At 36.8% G+C, this 16,383-nt stretch overlaps 5 protein-coding genes across 7 annotated transcripts in view; all 5 read right to left on the reverse strand.

Annotated features, from left to right (window-relative positions):
- Positions 1-617: 617 nt before the first annotated feature.
- On the reverse strand, positions 618-2,893 carry LOC107217898 (zinc finger protein 883-like). Its single transcript, XM_015655587.2, has 2 exons — positions 2,871-2,893; positions 618-2,499 (listed from the first exon to the last, which is right to left on the reverse strand). Exons 1-2 carry the CDS (start codon positions 2,891-2,893, stop codon positions 618-620), a joined length of 1,905 nt encoding a protein of 634 aa, XP_015511073.2.
- LOC107217896 (zinc finger protein 665-like) lies at positions 2,616-9,812 on the reverse strand. The gene is made up of 6 exons (XM_046739406.1): positions 9,124-9,812; positions 7,793-8,196; positions 6,890-7,504; positions 6,249-6,269; positions 5,284-6,117; positions 2,616-4,438 (listed from the first exon to the last, which is right to left on the reverse strand). The coding sequence occupies exons 3-6, from the start codon at positions 7,225-7,227 to the stop codon at positions 3,157-3,159; spliced, it is 2,475 nt and encodes an 824-aa protein (XP_046595362.1). The 5' UTR covers positions 7,228-7,504; positions 7,793-8,196; positions 9,124-9,812; the 3' UTR covers positions 2,616-3,156.
- On the reverse strand, positions 4,614-13,745 carry LOC107217895 (zinc finger protein 37 homolog). The gene is made up of 2 exons (XM_015655585.2): positions 13,734-13,745; positions 4,614-6,117 (listed from the first exon to the last, which is right to left on the reverse strand). The coding sequence occupies exon 2, from the start codon at positions 6,051-6,053 to the stop codon at positions 4,968-4,970; it is 1,086 nt and encodes a 361-aa protein (XP_015511071.2). The 5' UTR covers positions 6,054-6,117; positions 13,734-13,745; the 3' UTR covers positions 4,614-4,967.
- LOC107217894 (zinc finger protein 62-like) lies at positions 9,893-13,363 on the reverse strand. Its single transcript, XM_015655584.2, has 3 exons — positions 12,303-13,363; positions 10,335-11,462; positions 9,893-10,032 (listed from the first exon to the last, which is right to left on the reverse strand). The coding sequence occupies exons 1-2, from the start codon at positions 13,361-13,363 to the stop codon at positions 10,361-10,363; spliced, it is 2,163 nt and encodes a 720-aa protein (XP_015511070.2). The 3' UTR covers positions 9,893-10,032; positions 10,335-10,360.
- LOC107217903 (endothelial zinc finger protein induced by tumor necrosis factor alpha) overlaps positions 13,270-16,383 on the reverse strand; it is a 31,868-nt gene continuing 28,754 nt past the window's right edge. The window contains exons 5-6 of one of the 3 annotated variants that reach the window (XM_046741402.1): positions 15,744-16,258; positions 13,270-13,451 (exon numbers count right to left, since the gene is read on the reverse strand). In XM_046741402.1, the coding sequence (XP_046597358.1) occupies positions 13,378-13,451; positions 15,744-16,258 (589 nt within the window). In that variant the 3' untranslated portion in view covers positions 13,270-13,377. Of the gene's footprint in view, positions 13,452-14,186; positions 16,259-16,383 lie in introns of those variants that run through there. The other 2 variants (XM_046741397.1, XM_046741396.1) reach the window with 2 other exon arrangements.

Here is a 16,383-nt window from a genome sequence, read left to right on the forward strand (position 1 = left end):
AATGGCCCGATTTGCGTTTCACGTCCTATTCAAATACAAAACGTGTATTAAGCATATATAACTAAACTACTAAGAAGTACATTTGGTTTTCAATAATTATATTAAGTACTCATCTGAATATTGCCTTGACTCTATTTCAAGGAATATGGATTCTGCATGGAGATGGGAGTTTATGATTAATTGAATACCTACCTATTGATTTGTGAAAGAGTTATCTATTTACAATTCCAAATTTTATTCTTTATAAAACACCTATAATTTACAGCAGTGCACGTGTGTAAAGTGTAAATGCTATTCAGAAGTGGATATTCTGTACAATCTGCGGATGTATTGATAAACATAGCTACAACATCCAGTATGCATTTTTCAAATTTGCTCATTGTCTGTCATTAAATCAAAATACTCTAGACTTTAGCTCCAAACAGGGTACCTGGAATACCTGAAACTAGTGATTGTAAGTAAAGACGTGCGGAGTTAAAATATAATCTGATGGAAATCAACAAATGGATTAATACAAGTAGAACTGCTGTAATACCAGTGCAAGTAGTACGATGTTCATAATTATGCTTGAAGGGAAAATTACGAGATTTTCATGCTGTCCAAGTCTAGACGTTGGGTCAGTTATTCATAACGTCGTTCAAGATGTGATCTATGAGAACTCTTGGTAGGGGAGGGTGAATCCCGGGATGAGACTTGCGATGGCTGATGAGCCCTGGTTTTTGGGTGAAAGACTTGCCACAAATGTCACAGACGTAGGGACGAATTCCCGTGTGTATTAGGAGGTGTTGTTTGAGGGCTGTCCGCCTAGCAAATGATTTGCCGCATACATTGCAGGTATATGGTTTATCACCTGTATGAATTCTCATGTGAACTTTCAATCGGCTGTTCCGTGAAAACGTCTTTCCACATTCCTCGCATACAACATTCTCCCGTTTCTCATGCTGTCGCAGCATGTGTTCATTGAGATTTTCTTGGGTGACGAGCCGCCTTTTACAAATATGACATTCGTATTTAGCTTTGTAATGAGCAAACTTTTGATGCACGTAGAGAGAATTGCTGTTCAGGCATGTTTTGCCACACACATCACATATAACTGGTCCCTCCTTGTGATTGAATCTTATATGGTTGGTCAAGTCACCTTTGACCTTAAATTTCTTCCCGCAAGTTTCGCACGAAAACTTGAAATCATCTGTGTGTTTCCTTGCGACATGCACTTTCAATTCATACTTATTTTTATTCTTGTACTCGCACTGGTTGCAGTAAAAGTATTCTGTGACTTGTTCCATACCAGCGTCGTTTTTTGTCAGTACTTTGTGCTTCCTTTTGATGTGCGAATAAAGAGAAGTTTTTTTGGTGGTTTTGAATTTGCATTCGTTGCAATTGTAAATTTTGCCATCACTATCTGCTCTGTGCCTACGCTTATGAGAATACATGGTGCTCTTTTTGAAGCACTTGAAGTCGCAAACGTCGCATCTGAACTCCTCGGCCGCTTTATGTTTGTCCACTACATAGGAGGCCAACGGCACGCCTTTTTCACACTTAAATTCGCAGGAATTACAGGAGAGTGAGGGGCCTTCGTCTACCACTTCCTTATGTCCTAGTACATGGGCCTGGAGATTTTCCTTCTTGCAGGTCTTGTACGCGCAAGTGTTGCAACAATACTCCTCGATCATGGCACTCATAGTTTTTTCTTCACGTTTACGTTTGTGCTTCCGTGTCACATGAGAAGAAAGTGTACTTCTCTTGAATGATTTGAAACCGCACATCTTGCACGAAAGAATTGAATTGCTTTGACCATCTCTATGTCTCCACATGTGAGCGTTTAAGTTATCTTTCTTTGAGCATTTATAGTCACACGTGGTGCATTGATACCTCTCCCTATGAGTTGCATAACCTTGTGTCTTGTGTTTCCGGGTAACATGGGAGGACAAGGTTGTTCGCTCATAACATTTAAAACTGCATAAACTGCATAAGTAAACAACGCTTTTTTCCTTTACCCTGTGTATTCGCATATGTGTATTGAGATTATCTTTCTTCAGGAATTTAACATTGCACGATGGACAAGTATGCGTGGTCTGAATTACATTTGATAATACCTTGAGGTGTGTTACACGTCTTTTGTGAGAAATCTTATGCCTCTTTAGCATGTGTTCTACTGGAAATTTTATCCCACATTTTTCGCAAGCATAAGATTCCATTGTAATTTGACACAGGTGAGCCAACGACTGTTGCAGATATTTGAATTCCTCGGAGGTCGGCTTAGGTACGGTTTCTGTTAGATTAGCGTCAACTGTGACCTCATTCGTATCAGTCATTAATTCAAATTTAGAATTCCCGCTGATCCTTGCAGTGTTTCCGATGACAGGTACAAGAGAATAGGATGTTTTGCCTTCTGCATTTGATCTTTGGCGCAGTTCTATCGGTACTGAATCTTTTCCCAAAATAAACCGTCCATCAGAATCAGTTTTTATTATTCTGAGACCAGCATGTTCTCTGGACCTAAAAAAAAAGAAATAAATTAGATATTAATTGCAGTTAAAATATTGTGAAATGGTAAATTTCAGAAGCTATGACTGCTCTGTATATTTATTAAAAGGTTTTGATGTACATAATTATACAGAAATATACGAGCTGTAAAGTTTGTGCATAATGTAAATAAGTAAATTTAAGTACATGAATATCTCGTAATCTGGTAACAAGCATATGAAACATTTCATGAATATAATTTATTTACAATCAACGGGTCATATCATTAAGCTAATATGGGGCTTTTAGAAAAGGGCAAGGAGAGGTAGGAGGCGTAAAAATCTGTATCGATAACGAAAGCAAAGTGCAAATATCTGTCGGGTGAGAAACTTTCTGAAACATACATAGATACAGCAATGAAGTACATATCGGTCTGTGATTTGGACCGATAAAACCCATCATCTCCATTTAATCCGAATGACTTTCAATGCAAAGTATTTTTCAAAGCTACAAACCTCATTCACTGTAATCCGAACGGAAACAAAGAGACTTACATTACGTATATCAGCCCAGTTATATTTATTATACAGTACATTACATATCATATGTCTGTATAACAAGAAATGAACGATAAAATTGTTCCTGCAGTCTTATTGCGATTGGAGAAATGTACACGTGTGTCGCCATCTACTAAGCCGAGGATTCGGGTGCAATATTTCCGAGATTTCCTCTGATACTACCCAGTGGTACAGGTGGAGAAGAAAGGTGAGCGTCGGGATGCTTCCGACGGTGTTCAATCATGTAATATCTTCTCTTGAATGCCTGACCGCAAAGATCACATATGTGGGGGCGTTCAGCTGAGTGCGTAAGTAAATGCGTATTCCTCATGTGCGAGGTACGAAAGTTTTTCTCGCACACGTGGCAGGGATAAGGCTTAACGCCAGTGTGAGTCGTCATATGAGTAGAAAGGTACCGTTTCGAGGCAAATACTTTTGCGCATTCCTTGCAAGTGTACGTCTGACTGTGCTGCAGCATGTGATTGTCGAGATTCTCCTGAGTCAAAAGTCTCTTGTTACAAACGTTGCATTGATACTTATAGTCATTAAGATGAGCAACTTTCCTGTGCTTGTACAGAGAGTAGCTACTTGTATAAAATCGTCCACATATGTCGCACATATGTTGCGAGCTGCCATGTGTACCGACGTGAAACTTCAGATCCCACTCCATTTTGAATCTTTTCCCACAGTGTTCACATGAGAATTTGTAATCATCGGTGTGTTTTCTGATGTAGTGCGACTTCAGGTTATTCTTTGTCTTTGTACCATAATCGCACTTATCGCACCTGTGTAACATGCTAGAGTCAATTGTTTCATGGATCAACTTATGCGCCTTCAAGTCACACTTGTACTTGAAAGCCTTCGAGCAAATTGAGCATTTAAACGGCCTGTGAAAGCTATGTTTACTTGTTATGTGTCGCATGATTTTGCTTTTTTGTTCAAACGTCGAGTGGCATATATCACAAGTATAATTACCATCTGTTAATTTTTTGTAAAGCACGCCTCTTAGCTTTATATCTTCAGAATATGATTTGTTACTATTCTTGATAGACAACTTTGAATTAGTCACATTTGTTTCATCTTTCACTCGCGACAGAAGTCCCGCAGCATCCTCTTCTGTGGAAACATTGCAGGATCTCAATGTTGGACCTTCAATCTCATTGGAATCTTTAATCGAGGCGAGTCTTCTTCGCTTAAAGGTTCTTCTCATTTTTATCCCTCTTCTCATGGGAACTTTTTGTAAAATTCCACTTGATTCCAACGTGTTTTTACTTGGCATGATGCGATGACAATCCGTTAGCGTGTGTTCACAATTTGACTGGCTGTTCTTAAGTAATTGTTGCTGATATTCACCGTTTGTTTCTTCGCTTGCCAGCCATTCTTTGACTGCCTTCCTAATATGGTTATGCGATTTCCTAGAACATGAACAACAAACATCAATCAAATTGAAAAGTTCCACAACTAATAATCCTAACAAATACAGCAATACGTGATACAAGTTAAAGCAACTACTGTTACATCAATGTGTATGTAGAAATGTACATTAATGAAATAATTGCGTTTTTCCAGTATGCACATTTGCCAAGGAATAAAATTGCTTCAATTGAATTATATTTTATTTCTCAATTGTAATAAGATCAGTGATATATTCTCGAGGATACATTATTATATGATACAGGTATTCTTGCATAGAATTCCCTATGCAGTTCATTCAAAATATAACATGTTCAATAGACGGATTATAAATATCAAGAAAATATCTACAAAGTATTGAAAAGATGAAGAATTGAGGAAAAACATGTAGCTCTTTGAAAATCTTGTATACCCAACTGTTCGAATAAATAATTGGAAACTTTTCACGTCGGTTATCTGATTAATAAGTTACTCTCTCTACGATTGGTCCTGTATGTATAATATGCACAAATATTTGATATATCTTAGATTCTATTCGGCATTTAGCTTTATTGTCTTCAATATGTTGTTCAGGATGACTGGCGGGGGAGGGTCAATAGCGTCAGGGTGTTTTCTTTTCCAGTGGAGCATCAACGAAGATCTCTGCGTGAACTTTGAACCACAAACATTGCATACATAGGGTCGCAGGCCAGCATGCGTTAAAAAATGTACTCTCTGTGTGGCCGTACAAGCGAAGGCTTTGCCACAGACAGGACAGCCGTGTAACTTTTCCTTGGTGTGTACGCGACGATGTTTTGTAAGGCCATGCTTCCGAGCAAACTTCATTCCGCATTCCTCACAGACAAACGTTTCCTCGTGTTGCTTAAGATGAATTTTTAGATTCTTTTCGCTTTGAAGCTTCTTGTTACAAACTTTGCACTCGAATGACTTCAGTTTGTTTGTGTGCTTGTAGTTTCTGTGATAATAGAGAGAACTCTTGTTCGAGTATGTCAATCCGCAAAAATCACATACAAACAATCCAGTCTCATGATCTGCCATATGAACCTTATAGTCAGTTTCCACTTTAAATTGTTTCTTGCAAGAGCTACATTTGTATTTGTAATCGTCGGTATGTTTTCGCGTAAAGTGTACTTGCAAGTACGGATAGTGTTTAGTTGAGAATTCGCATATCTTACAAGAATATAGAGGTGCGGTATCGTCGTGTTGATCTCTTACGTGCTTTTTCAAACCGGATTTGTATTTGAATTTTTTTCCACACACTTTACACTTAAAAGGTCGTAACTCGCTGTGTTTCCTCATATGTTTACTATACGTTCTCTTAAACTTGTATGAAACATTGCAGAGGTCGCAGCTGTACTTTAATCCTTGTTTGCGATTCCCCACCTGATTTTTATTATTGGTTTCATTCGTGACGTAGGCTGTGTCATCGTCAATCACCACCTCTTCTTTTATTGCCAATAAAGTTTCTGATGAACATTTTTCACCGCTGACTTCTTCATCCTTATGAAAAGAAATTTGTGATGGTCGACTCATTTCCAGTACTCTTCCCGATTGTCCACCCAATTTCAATCTCATACTGTTCTGCATATTAGCAAGCATTGTCCTTGGACTTTTCATTTCCGCGCGTGCACGATGTGTCTTGTTCACATAACTGCAGTCAGATTTTGTGGAACTGTCAGACCTGGAAATAAACATAACAGTCATTTTAAATTGAGGTTTACAAATATCACAACCCGAGGGTAATATTTTACAGTCGACAAAAGTATATAATAGTCAGTGACACATGAAATTCTCCTTTACTTCTATACAAACAATCCTGTGACATCACAGGAGCTGCAAATAATGAGATTAGAATTAAGTTAAATTCAACTTATAGCTAAATAATAAGAACATTTTTACGAATTGTCCACGACTTGTGCAAGGTTTTAATGATAAGACGAATACTTACGCACGATATCACTTTATTAATAATCAATATTTATTTATGTTTGAAGAGTCGAGGACTGGGAAAATTTCGAGTACAAAGTGTAAATTTTTTCTTGTGAATCAACATACATGTCTGCATGCGATAGTGAGAAATCTAATTTAAAAAATATATAACGAAACGTAATTTACTCGACAATGAAAAAGAATTTCTTAGATATGTACAAAACATGATTTGTCCTCCTTAAATTATATACAATTAGCATAACAACATGGTATTCAACAAATATATGATGATAATAAATATTTGATCTGAATTAAGTTTTCATGTATGGTCTATGCAAATAATATCAGACAGTACCAACTTTGTCAATCTCACCATTAATCAAGCAAAGCCCTGTCTGTGATTTGACTAAAAATTCAGTTTTAATAATATCAAATTTGACAGTAAAAGTCTGTTCCTACTAAGTGCTAATCGAGAATGGCTCTTTGACAATCTTCTCTGGATTATGGACTACTATTCATTTCTTTACTGGAACAGGTGATGTTTTCTATGATATTGCTTACGGACACAGATGGAGAAGCATACATTACATGGCGATGTTTTTTCTTGCCGTTTACTGAGAGAGCAGGACGTTGGGTAAAGTTTAATCCACAAACAGTACACATGTAGCGTCGCAACCCACAATGGTTTAGGACATGACCCTTCCTGTCTGTACCATTTGTAAAGCCTTTTCCACATATGTGACAGAGGTATGGTTTCTTTCTTGATTGTGTTTTCATGTGTTTTCATATGCTTTCTCAAAATCGTTTTACGAGTCAAGTCTAGCCCGCATTCTTCACACATATACTTGAGGCTGTGCTGCATTACATGACTATGTAAATTCTTTCGCCTCTGTAGTTTTTTTGTTTGCCATATCAAACACTAAAACTTTCCATCTTTCACCTAGTCCTTGTAATTTTTATGCAGATAGAGAGTCATCAAGTTCAGCAGTATCAAGCTACATATGTCGCAAACATAAGGATCATCATTGTGTGTTATTAGATGCATTTTTTTTTTCATTATCAGCTATTATTCTGAACTTTAGGTCCCAATTTTCGCAAACATAATGAAAATAACTTGTATATTTTCTTATGAAGAGCACCTGAAAAATAACTTATTTATTATACTGATACGTATGCAAAGATTCATCACACTTAAGCAATATTTTATTGATAAAGCTGTACTCTATATTGTGTACATCACAGAAAAACCTTAAATACATATGTTTCCCTCATTTATCAACTTACATCTACTGATCCTGTTATCACGGTGTACTAATCTATACCCAGTTACTGATTATGTTAAGTTGAAACTAACTAGTAGATTCTTATAGAAATAATAGTTGAGAATGTAATAGTAGTGGAAGTTTCATCAAGGAAGTTTCGCATACCTACAAATAGGAGAAGTGAAGAGTTGCGAAATAGCAACTTTGGCATCCGCTTATTGGAGCTTCTCCATGGACTTTAATTAGTTCCGTGTTATTTTTATGTTTGAACTTTACTCAAACAAATGTCACGCTGAAACGCACTCAAATTGCTGTGCTTGAAGCATGTGTTTATATCCTGGTCCTTTCACATTGAAAGTGATTTTGCAGATATCGCAAGTGACTTTTTATTTCTTCTTGTGTTTCATCACTTCGTTTCTACAATACGTTTGACATTCGCTTTTGGGCCTCTTCTTTTCATATCGATCGATTTTCTCTTTCTTTCTGATAACCGAACATATATTGTCAAAAGCGTATCATACAGCGCCTTTCACGCCATACTTTCATCATGACTGTTTTGCAGCTTGGGTCTGAAAATTAATCGGAATATCAGAATTAGTGCATGTCAATGAAACATAATCACTGAATAGTAATTTAAACGATACTGCTAATAGAAAATAGCTTTATTAAATCCGTTGTATAATTTTTCTAGACGGGTGTACGTAAGAATATGCATACGAACAAATATATTTTAATACATTACACGTTTTCATTCGAGATAAAGTTGTCAAAACTTTTTTATCACACAACAGTATAAGCTCTTTGACTGATGGCATACAAAAATATCTCGATGAAAAAATCAGGACAGATATTATTTGACTCTAAAACTTAGAAAACTATAAGAATGTATAAGGTTTGGAAACGGAGAGAGTCATATGGCAAAGGCAACTAATATACATGTTTTAAACCTTGTGGAATATAACACACATGGAAGAATCTTTTGGCATTTGACTTCTCATACTCAAAAAGTTGTCTTCAGCCATTGAACAATTGGATATATTGCAGTTATAGCATCAATATCTCTTCTGGCTTACAATTAGCTTCTTTGCTTTCAAGAGAGCAAAAAAAATGAGTAGCACCCTAGAACTAGGCATTAGTGAAATTACTATTCTGAGAAAATCAATAAACTTTTAACACTCTTTTACACAAATGAAGAGGGTAACTGTACTGTGTGAATACTTAATTTATCAAGAATAGAAACCCTCCCACCTTATGCCAAGTATATTGAGAGCTAGGTAACGATTACTTGCGGAGTCTGCTTTAAAAGGCTTTATTTAAAATATAGCGGTCTCGAAAAATGCAATCAAAAATTCAAAGAAAATTCATTTTTCTTATTTGGATATTATCGACGATGTATTAACAAGTTAGATAGGCCTGGTCTTTATTTGTTTATACACTGATTTGCTATTTTGAGGATGTATGGAAACTTATGGCTATTCAATAATTGCTTATTTTACCTCTGTTTAAAATTATTTTATCCTGAACATTTAAAGGTATATTGGCTATCTTTGTCAAAGACAGAGAAAAATTAGTGGTCGGTTATTTCTCGTGGAGTAACAAATCGGAAAAGTCGTCATGAAATTCTTTTTCTACTATTTGATACAGTCTCCAGTAAGGTGACACATGCTACAGAATAATAATATTTTCTGCAAATAAAACAAATTTAGTTTTGCAAAATTGCAACAGCAATTTATTCTAAAATAAATCTTGTCATGTTTCAGTAAATTTTTAAACACTACACCATGCTGTCCATATTTTATTTTGTGCAGGCCCATGTTGCCATCTGGTGATTTTGAGATCTCGTGGTTTTTTGTTGTAAATCATGCAATTCGAACTTACTGCAGATTGCTAAATTCTGCGTATAATTATGTATTAGCTGCAAATTTGTAATTTGTTTTGTATATTCTAAAATAATTTCACCGTCTTGCTCATTTTTGCCTCTATCCTCACTTCGATTTTCACTCTTTTGTGTTCACCCTCATCTGACGTTTCGTCCACTTTTTTCCACTTCTTTATTTACTTCAAATGTTCTGGAACATCACAATCTGTCCGTCTCAGTGGTATTCGAGTTCAATATTGGCGATCACATAGACCGTCATAACCTAAATCCATTATTTCAATGCCTACACGTAGGGCTACACACGTCATGATTGATATTGACTCTACGGTTCATCTGTATCAATCATGATAACAACACTTAGCCTTGACGCTGAACTTTGTTATGAGGGTGGCTTGAAATCCTGGTAACATTGGCATGGCATCATCTCCATCTTTCCCAGTTATTGTTTCTGTTGTGCCGTACCCAGGATTTTGAAGTGAGATGCAGTCTCAGAAAAGACAGATCAAGTGTCCGGAGTCGGTTCAACCTAAAAATTATAATCGTGTCAATATTTCCATAAAACCCAGTTATAATCCGTACCTGGTCTGGTCTGGTTTAGAATAGTATAAAAAAATTAAGTCACCTTTGAAAGGGTAAAAACTGGAGATAAAACTTTGAAATTTTGAAATCACCTTAATGCTGTTTCAAAATGAAATAGCATATCTTATTCATTAATTGATAACTAGAAAGAAGCTACATATGGTATATTTAAATGATTAAATATCATCAGCATTCAGAGTCGAAAAAAAGTGTCTGTCAACTGATTAGTTGAAATTTCATCAAGCACACCTGTGTTATGCGGCTTGGACATAATATTATTTGGTACTCTTGTTGACAATGATCTTATCTTGGACTCCGTGCAACAAGTTCGTTATTTTAATAGGTGGAGGAGGTGGATGTGATCCAGGATGCTTTTTTCGGTGCAGCATCATTGGGGACCGTTGCGTAAAACTCTGACCACACAAGTCACATACATAAGGTCGTTCTCCAACGTGAGTGAGGAGATGGATCTTTTGCGAGCTCAAACAGCCAAACGTTTTACCGCAAATGGCACACAAATACGACTTTTCTCCGGAATGAGTTCTGAGATGTTTTGTCAAGCCGTATTTAAATTTAAATTCCATTCCACACTGCTCACATACGTATTTCATTTTATGGAGTTCTGAGTGGTTTTCCAAATTCTTCTGAGTCTTAAAACGTTTTCGACATGTCGTACACTCAAACTCTTTGACTCTAGTCTTGTGCTTGTAATGCTTATGAAAGTATAATGAACTTTTGCTAGGATAAGATGTTCCGCATATGTCACATACACAACAAGATTCAGTATCATGGTCCTTCATGTGTGTCGTGTAGTCGGACTGTACTTTGAACATCTTTCCGCACTGTTCACAGTTAAAGTTATAATCCTCCGTATGCTTTCTGATATAATGAATCTTCAGATAGGGTTTTGTGCGAGCCTTAAATTCGCACAAATTACAGGAGTGCAACTTAGATGACTCGTCATGTATCTCCATATGGCGGGCTAGGTAAGCGCTAGTCTTAAATCCTTTGAAGCATACAGTGCATTTGTGTGGCCGAGAATTACTATGCTTAAACATGTGGCTGGTTAATTTACTTTTACTGTCGAATGATGTGTAGCAAATTTCACAGCTGAAGGATTTTTTCAATTTCAACCGTTTCTGTTGGACCTTCTCTTCGTTGGGTTTTTTCCTGCAAACCAGAGGTGTATCATCTAAGTCGTCTTCGTCCATTTTGACATGTGTCTCTTCGTTTTTAATATCACCATTCGACCCTGCGTCATCTCCCGAATTTGGCTCTTTCATCATAAACACGCTTAGAGACTTTGGAATTAGAAAATAGTCTTCACCTAGCCGCACTGTCAAAAAAGATGGGCCGAGAGGGTCAAGTGGATTGTACCTAAAAAATTATAAACTTGTCAATTACACTGGACAAACACAACAAACATAATAATCACTAATAGCAAACCATGCATGACGTTCATACATCAAATATCTATGATATTCGGTGAATATTTGTAATCGATACTACGTACTACAATAATTCTTTCTTTGTGCTCAACTGATCAGCAGATTCTGTTTAACCAGAAAACTATTATTATTAATCTCTTGTACAGTGACAATCAATAAACACTATATGCAAGGTTTATCTCCATCTAAAATCAACCTCACATTTCAAATTTCAGGGTATCAGATATGAAAATCAAAGATAGCGTGAATTCCTTAATATTCATTAGTAAATGATATGGTAACACATTACTTAAGAATAATACCACACAACATATAATGAAAAAGTACTATTAGCCACGGAAGATTTATTTGGAGATGAAGAAATCCCATAAACATACAACATTTTTACAATTATCTTTGAAGAAATTATAATGTACATATTTTTAAGTAAGAATAGTGCGTTACACGAGTATATCACTTGAAATATATAATAAAGCTGAAAAGTAGCGACCTCTCTGCGTCATTTTATATGAAATGACTCTTGGTAATGTTGAGATGGTCAGTCTTATCAGCATTTAATACCTACCCATTGCTGGGGTTTCCTGGCAGTAAAAAATTCCTACGGATAATTGACCTGCTTGTTCCATTATACAAGAATCCATAGAATAGGTTTCAGGGTTTTTCCTTAAGTAATGCTTTTTTGCAAGACGGTATAGCTTGTTCGTTGGCAAGCAGAAAAATGTCATCTTTCTGCTCAGCTGTGTAACTTCTCCAAGTTAAATGAATCTAGTGGCCAATGCTGCTGCTATCATTCATGCTGCCCTGAATCTTTGCGAGTTCCTTAATCTTAGGTTGGATACTTTTTAATAGAAAATCAAGCTTTATCGGCGGGACGGGAGGCAGTTCACCAGGATGCTTGCGCCTGTGCAGCATCATGGAGCCGCGTTGAGTATATGTCGAGCCACAAATATCACACCGGTAAGGCTTCACATTGGTATGTGTAAAAAGGTGAAGCTGTAGCAGACTGTGCATTTTAAATGTCTTACTGCATACAGGGCACATATACGGTCTGTCTTCCCTGTGTACATTGTGAATATGATGGGTCAGTGAATATTTTCCTGTAAATGATTTACTGCAATGGTCACAGTAACAGCTCTCGCCATTGTTATGCTGTTTGAGCCTATGAGCATCAACTGATTTCTGGGAGGCAAAACCCTTGGAGCAAATTCCACATTTAAAATTTCTATTTCTCCTGGAGTTACCTACATGATGTGTTTTTTTATGATTGCATAGCGATCTGTAATTTGGAAGAACGTCACCACACTTTTCGCACACCACAGGACCACAGTGAATCTGATTAATGTGAGTAGTCAGGTCTCTCTTGAATTTCAACTGCATACCACAAATATAACAGGAAGTCGCATAGATTGATGTGTGGCGTCTTACGTAATGATCTTTGAGACGCGACTTATCTTTGGCTTTGTATCCACAGACTTGGCATGGGATTAATTTGTAGGATCCCTCGTGTATTATTTGCATATGCTTCTTAAGTGCGTTTTTCATTTTGAATGCCAAGGAACAAATTTCGCAGACAAAGGGACGCAATGATGAATGTACATAATTAATATGCACAGTGAGCTTACGTTTACTAGCGAATGTTTTGCAACAGGTTTTGCAAGTAGGAGCGATCGAAACTTCAGTTGGTATCCCTTTTTCCACCATGGTCTTTGCTATTTTTGCAGTGCCGTTGGTCTTTTCGTATGTTGATTTGTTGCTCTCTGCTATGCTGTTTGGGTATTTTGAAATTGTCAGTTTACTATCTGCAGCAATTTTTTTTGCATTACTGTGCATTTCAACCCTAGGCGCTAGGGCCCACATTGAATTTTCTCCTCGCTGAACCATAACATATGATTGCATTTGAAGGGGGTCATTCGTGTTTCTGAAACAAAACAAGACAATCAGTCTTAGTTCTGATGGAAAACAATTTCTTCATTCACATTATCTACACAAAACTCTAAGTGAAATAATGGTAATAGATATGAAATAATATATATGGCTGGTAACAGGTTTCATGTTAGTTGCGTTAGTTTTACTACAAATTTTCTTAATTTCCAATTTTTTAGGTTCTTATTTACTTTAAAATCATATACTAATTGATGGAAAATCGAACGGTTTCAGATGACCTCTAATTTACTGATAATAGTTAACATGACATTCTGACCTTCTTCAACTCCTATGGCAAATACCATTAAACGCTAGATGGACAAAGTGCTTGGCATTAAGAATTAATATGTGATGTTATATAAGACATCTGATTTTGCTCCAGAAGATTTGGTTTTCCATAAAGACTAGCCACAGTAATCCTTTGTGCATGATGAGTCAAGTGCATTGAGGTCCAATACTACTTTCGATGTTTGTCCACCCTTGGAGTCTCCCATGTTTTACTAGAACTATAGAACAATCAGAACGGACGGTGAAGTCAAATTTTGCAGACTCAATCACCTTTATCCTGTCCGCAATATTATTTTATAATGTTCCAGAGGATTTTATTCTATTGGTGACGATAAATTTGAAAGTAAAATTGGAAGCATGGAAAAACAGAATGTAAACAATGTTAGAATGATAAGTATTTGATAAGTATTTTCCCATCAATGAAGCAACACTTGTGGACATATTCCATTAAAGAAGTTTATTCTAAAAATATCAACTGTGTCACAAAATTATATCCAAGTGCCCCTTACTGCCACGCGGCATATATTATTTTCACATTTCGCAAATTGAAACAACAGTGAATATATTTTTCATATCTTTTCATGGTTGTACAACCATAAATATTTTGTAATATAAATGTCACATATAGCAGTTAATTTTCCTCAAAACATGTGAAAGCTCTTAAAAATCTTCTACCTTATTTTTAATACATGTTCACATAATCTGACCAAATTTGATTGTAGACAGTCCTCAATGTGTAGCTGCGCGTATCATGGTATCAATGTGATTAGTTGTTCTGTGATTGTATCCTAATTTTTTGAGATCTCCTTCTCTTCAATATCCTTAACTATTGCGGTGATGTGAATAGGTGGGGGAGGCGAAAACCTTCCAGGATGACTACGCCTGTGTCGCATCATGCTGGATCTTTGGGTAAAGGCTTCTCCACATAAATCACACTTGTACGGTCTCTCTCCCGTGTGAGTAAGGATATGCGTGCGTAAGCTGCCGTTACTCTTGAATGGTTTATGACATATGGAGCATATACAAGGTGCCGATTGTCTGTGTTTGTTGAACATGTGATAGTTTAGCCTCTTCGTGCAGTTGAATTCCATGCCGCATTCGTTGCATGTGATTCCTTTTTCGTGCACCAGCAAATGGTTGCTTAGATTATGTTCAGATTTGTATATACGTTTGCAAATGTTACATTCAAATTTTTTAAAGTCTGTCCGATGTTTTCGTCTGTGAGAGCTCATCGCCGTTCCATTCTTGCATGATTTACCACAAATTTCGCACACCAGTGAAGGTGCCTCAGTGTGGAGAGATTTCAAATGAGTTGAAAGATCGCTCTTTATTTTGAACTGTTTACTGCACTTATCGCATGTGAATTGATACTCGGTGTCGTCATGTTTCCTGATACGATGATGCTTCAATGCTTGTTTTGACTTAAATTTAACCTTGCATATATCACAAGTGTATGAAAGATTTTCGTCATGACAACCGGCATGCTTACGCTGATCGTACGCAGTTCTGAAGGTTTTTGGACAGTGCGCACATTTAAAAGGTCTTCGAGTATTGTGGCTTTTGATGTGCCTAGAAAGTTCCATTTTGCACCTGAACTCTCTGTCACATATTATACATTTAAGTTCACTCTGACTGTCCATAATAGAGTCTGGATCAGGCAGCGTACCAGCTGGCTTAAATCTGTGTTGTGAGATAAAATTCTCCCATTCACTATCTTCTTTGTCCAAGTCTTTGTCCTCAGCATTGGATGTCTTTTGTAATGCACGCAAAAGTAAACTTTTGGAACCCGCGATGAATGGAGAATCAGCAGATTTGGAATCCATATCAAGTTTCTGGTTCGAAGCTTTCTGACACTTACTTTCTTCTTTAGTCAGTCGACGGCCACCTAGATTAGACTTTTGTGGCGTAGTACGAGAGTGTTTTCTTAGACTAGCCGTCAAACATAGTGAGCCAGAAGTTTTGGTTTCTGTATCGAGTTTCTGTTCCCCGGTCTTCTTACCTTTACAATCTTTTTTGGCGAAGCAATCGTCATCTGAATTAGATTCTTGTGGTGGGGTACAAGAACGTTTATTTGGTCTAGCCTCGATGGATTCTGGTGCAGAAGATTCGCTATCTGTATTGAGTTTCTGTTGTATGATGTTTTTACCTGCATCATTTTCTTTGGCCAAATGACTTCCATCTGTATTAACTTTCTGCGACGAGACACGGGCATGTTCACTCGAACTTGCCTTTCCAATTTCGGGACTGTTGTGTTCTTTATCTGTGTGAGATTTATGTTCGAAGGTGTTATTACTTTGACTGTCTTCTTTGGCCAATTGAGTATTACCTGTATTAGGGTGTCTAGTCTGTAACCGTGACAAAAGTGATTTACTGATTATCACTTTTTTGCCCAAAGTTTTGCTCAATCCATTTGCAATTCGTAGCGCACAAGCAGTTTTAAAGTTAACTCCAAATTTCAGTGGATATTCTTGCTCTGGAAGTTTTCGCCGGAATTTAACACGCCAAGAGTTGACCCTAGAACATTAAATACAACGTTACTAAATTATAGACAAAATAGTACCAAATATCAATACTACAAACATTATTATATGCTATTTTCAGTTATACAAAGTAAAGCCCCGCCAAGGAAATGCTACCGA

Source organism: Neodiprion lecontei, chromosome 5, assembly GCF_021901455.1.
Source record: "Neodiprion lecontei isolate iyNeoLeco1 chromosome 5, iyNeoLeco1.1, whole genome shotgun sequence".
NCBI classification, from domain to species: Eukaryota; Metazoa; Arthropoda; class Insecta; order Hymenoptera; family Diprionidae; genus Neodiprion; species Neodiprion lecontei.

What these genes read in the sequence shown, in the direction of transcription:
- LOC107217894 (XM_015655584.2), bottom strand. Translation starts at nt 13,363, where the DNA reads ATGCACAGTAATGCAAAAAAAATTGCTGCAGATAGTAAACTGACAATT. An exon ending in GATAGCAGCAGCATTGGCCA is followed by an intron (nt 11,463 to 12,302) that starts CTAGATTCATTT and finishes ATAATTTTTTAG; the next exon opens with GTACAATCCACTTGACCCTC.
- LOC107217895 (XM_015655585.2), bottom strand. Translation starts at nt 6,053, where the DNA reads ATGAAAAGTCCAAGGACAATGCTTGCTAATATGCAGAACAGTATGAGA.
- LOC107217898 (XM_015655587.2), bottom strand. Translation starts at nt 2,893, where the DNA reads ATGTACTTCATTGCTGTATCTAT. An exon ending in TACTTCATTGCTGTATCTAT is followed by an intron (nt 2,500 to 2,870) that starts GTATGTTTCAGA and finishes CTTTTTTTTTAG; the next exon opens with GTCCAGAGAACATGCTGGTC.
- LOC107217896 (XM_046739406.1), bottom strand. Translation starts at nt 7,227, where the DNA reads ATGCAGCACAGCCTCAAGTATATGTGTGAAGAATGCGGGCTAGACTTG. An exon ending in AAACATCACCTGTTCCAGTA is followed by an intron (nt 6,270 to 6,889) that starts AAGAAATGAATA and finishes CATTATTTGCAG; the next exon opens with CTCCTGTGATGTCACAGGAT. An exon ending in CTTAAGCAACACGAGGAAAC is followed by an intron (nt 4,439 to 5,283) that starts GTTTGTCTGTGA and finishes TTCATGTTCTAG; the next exon opens with GAAATCGCATAACCATATTA.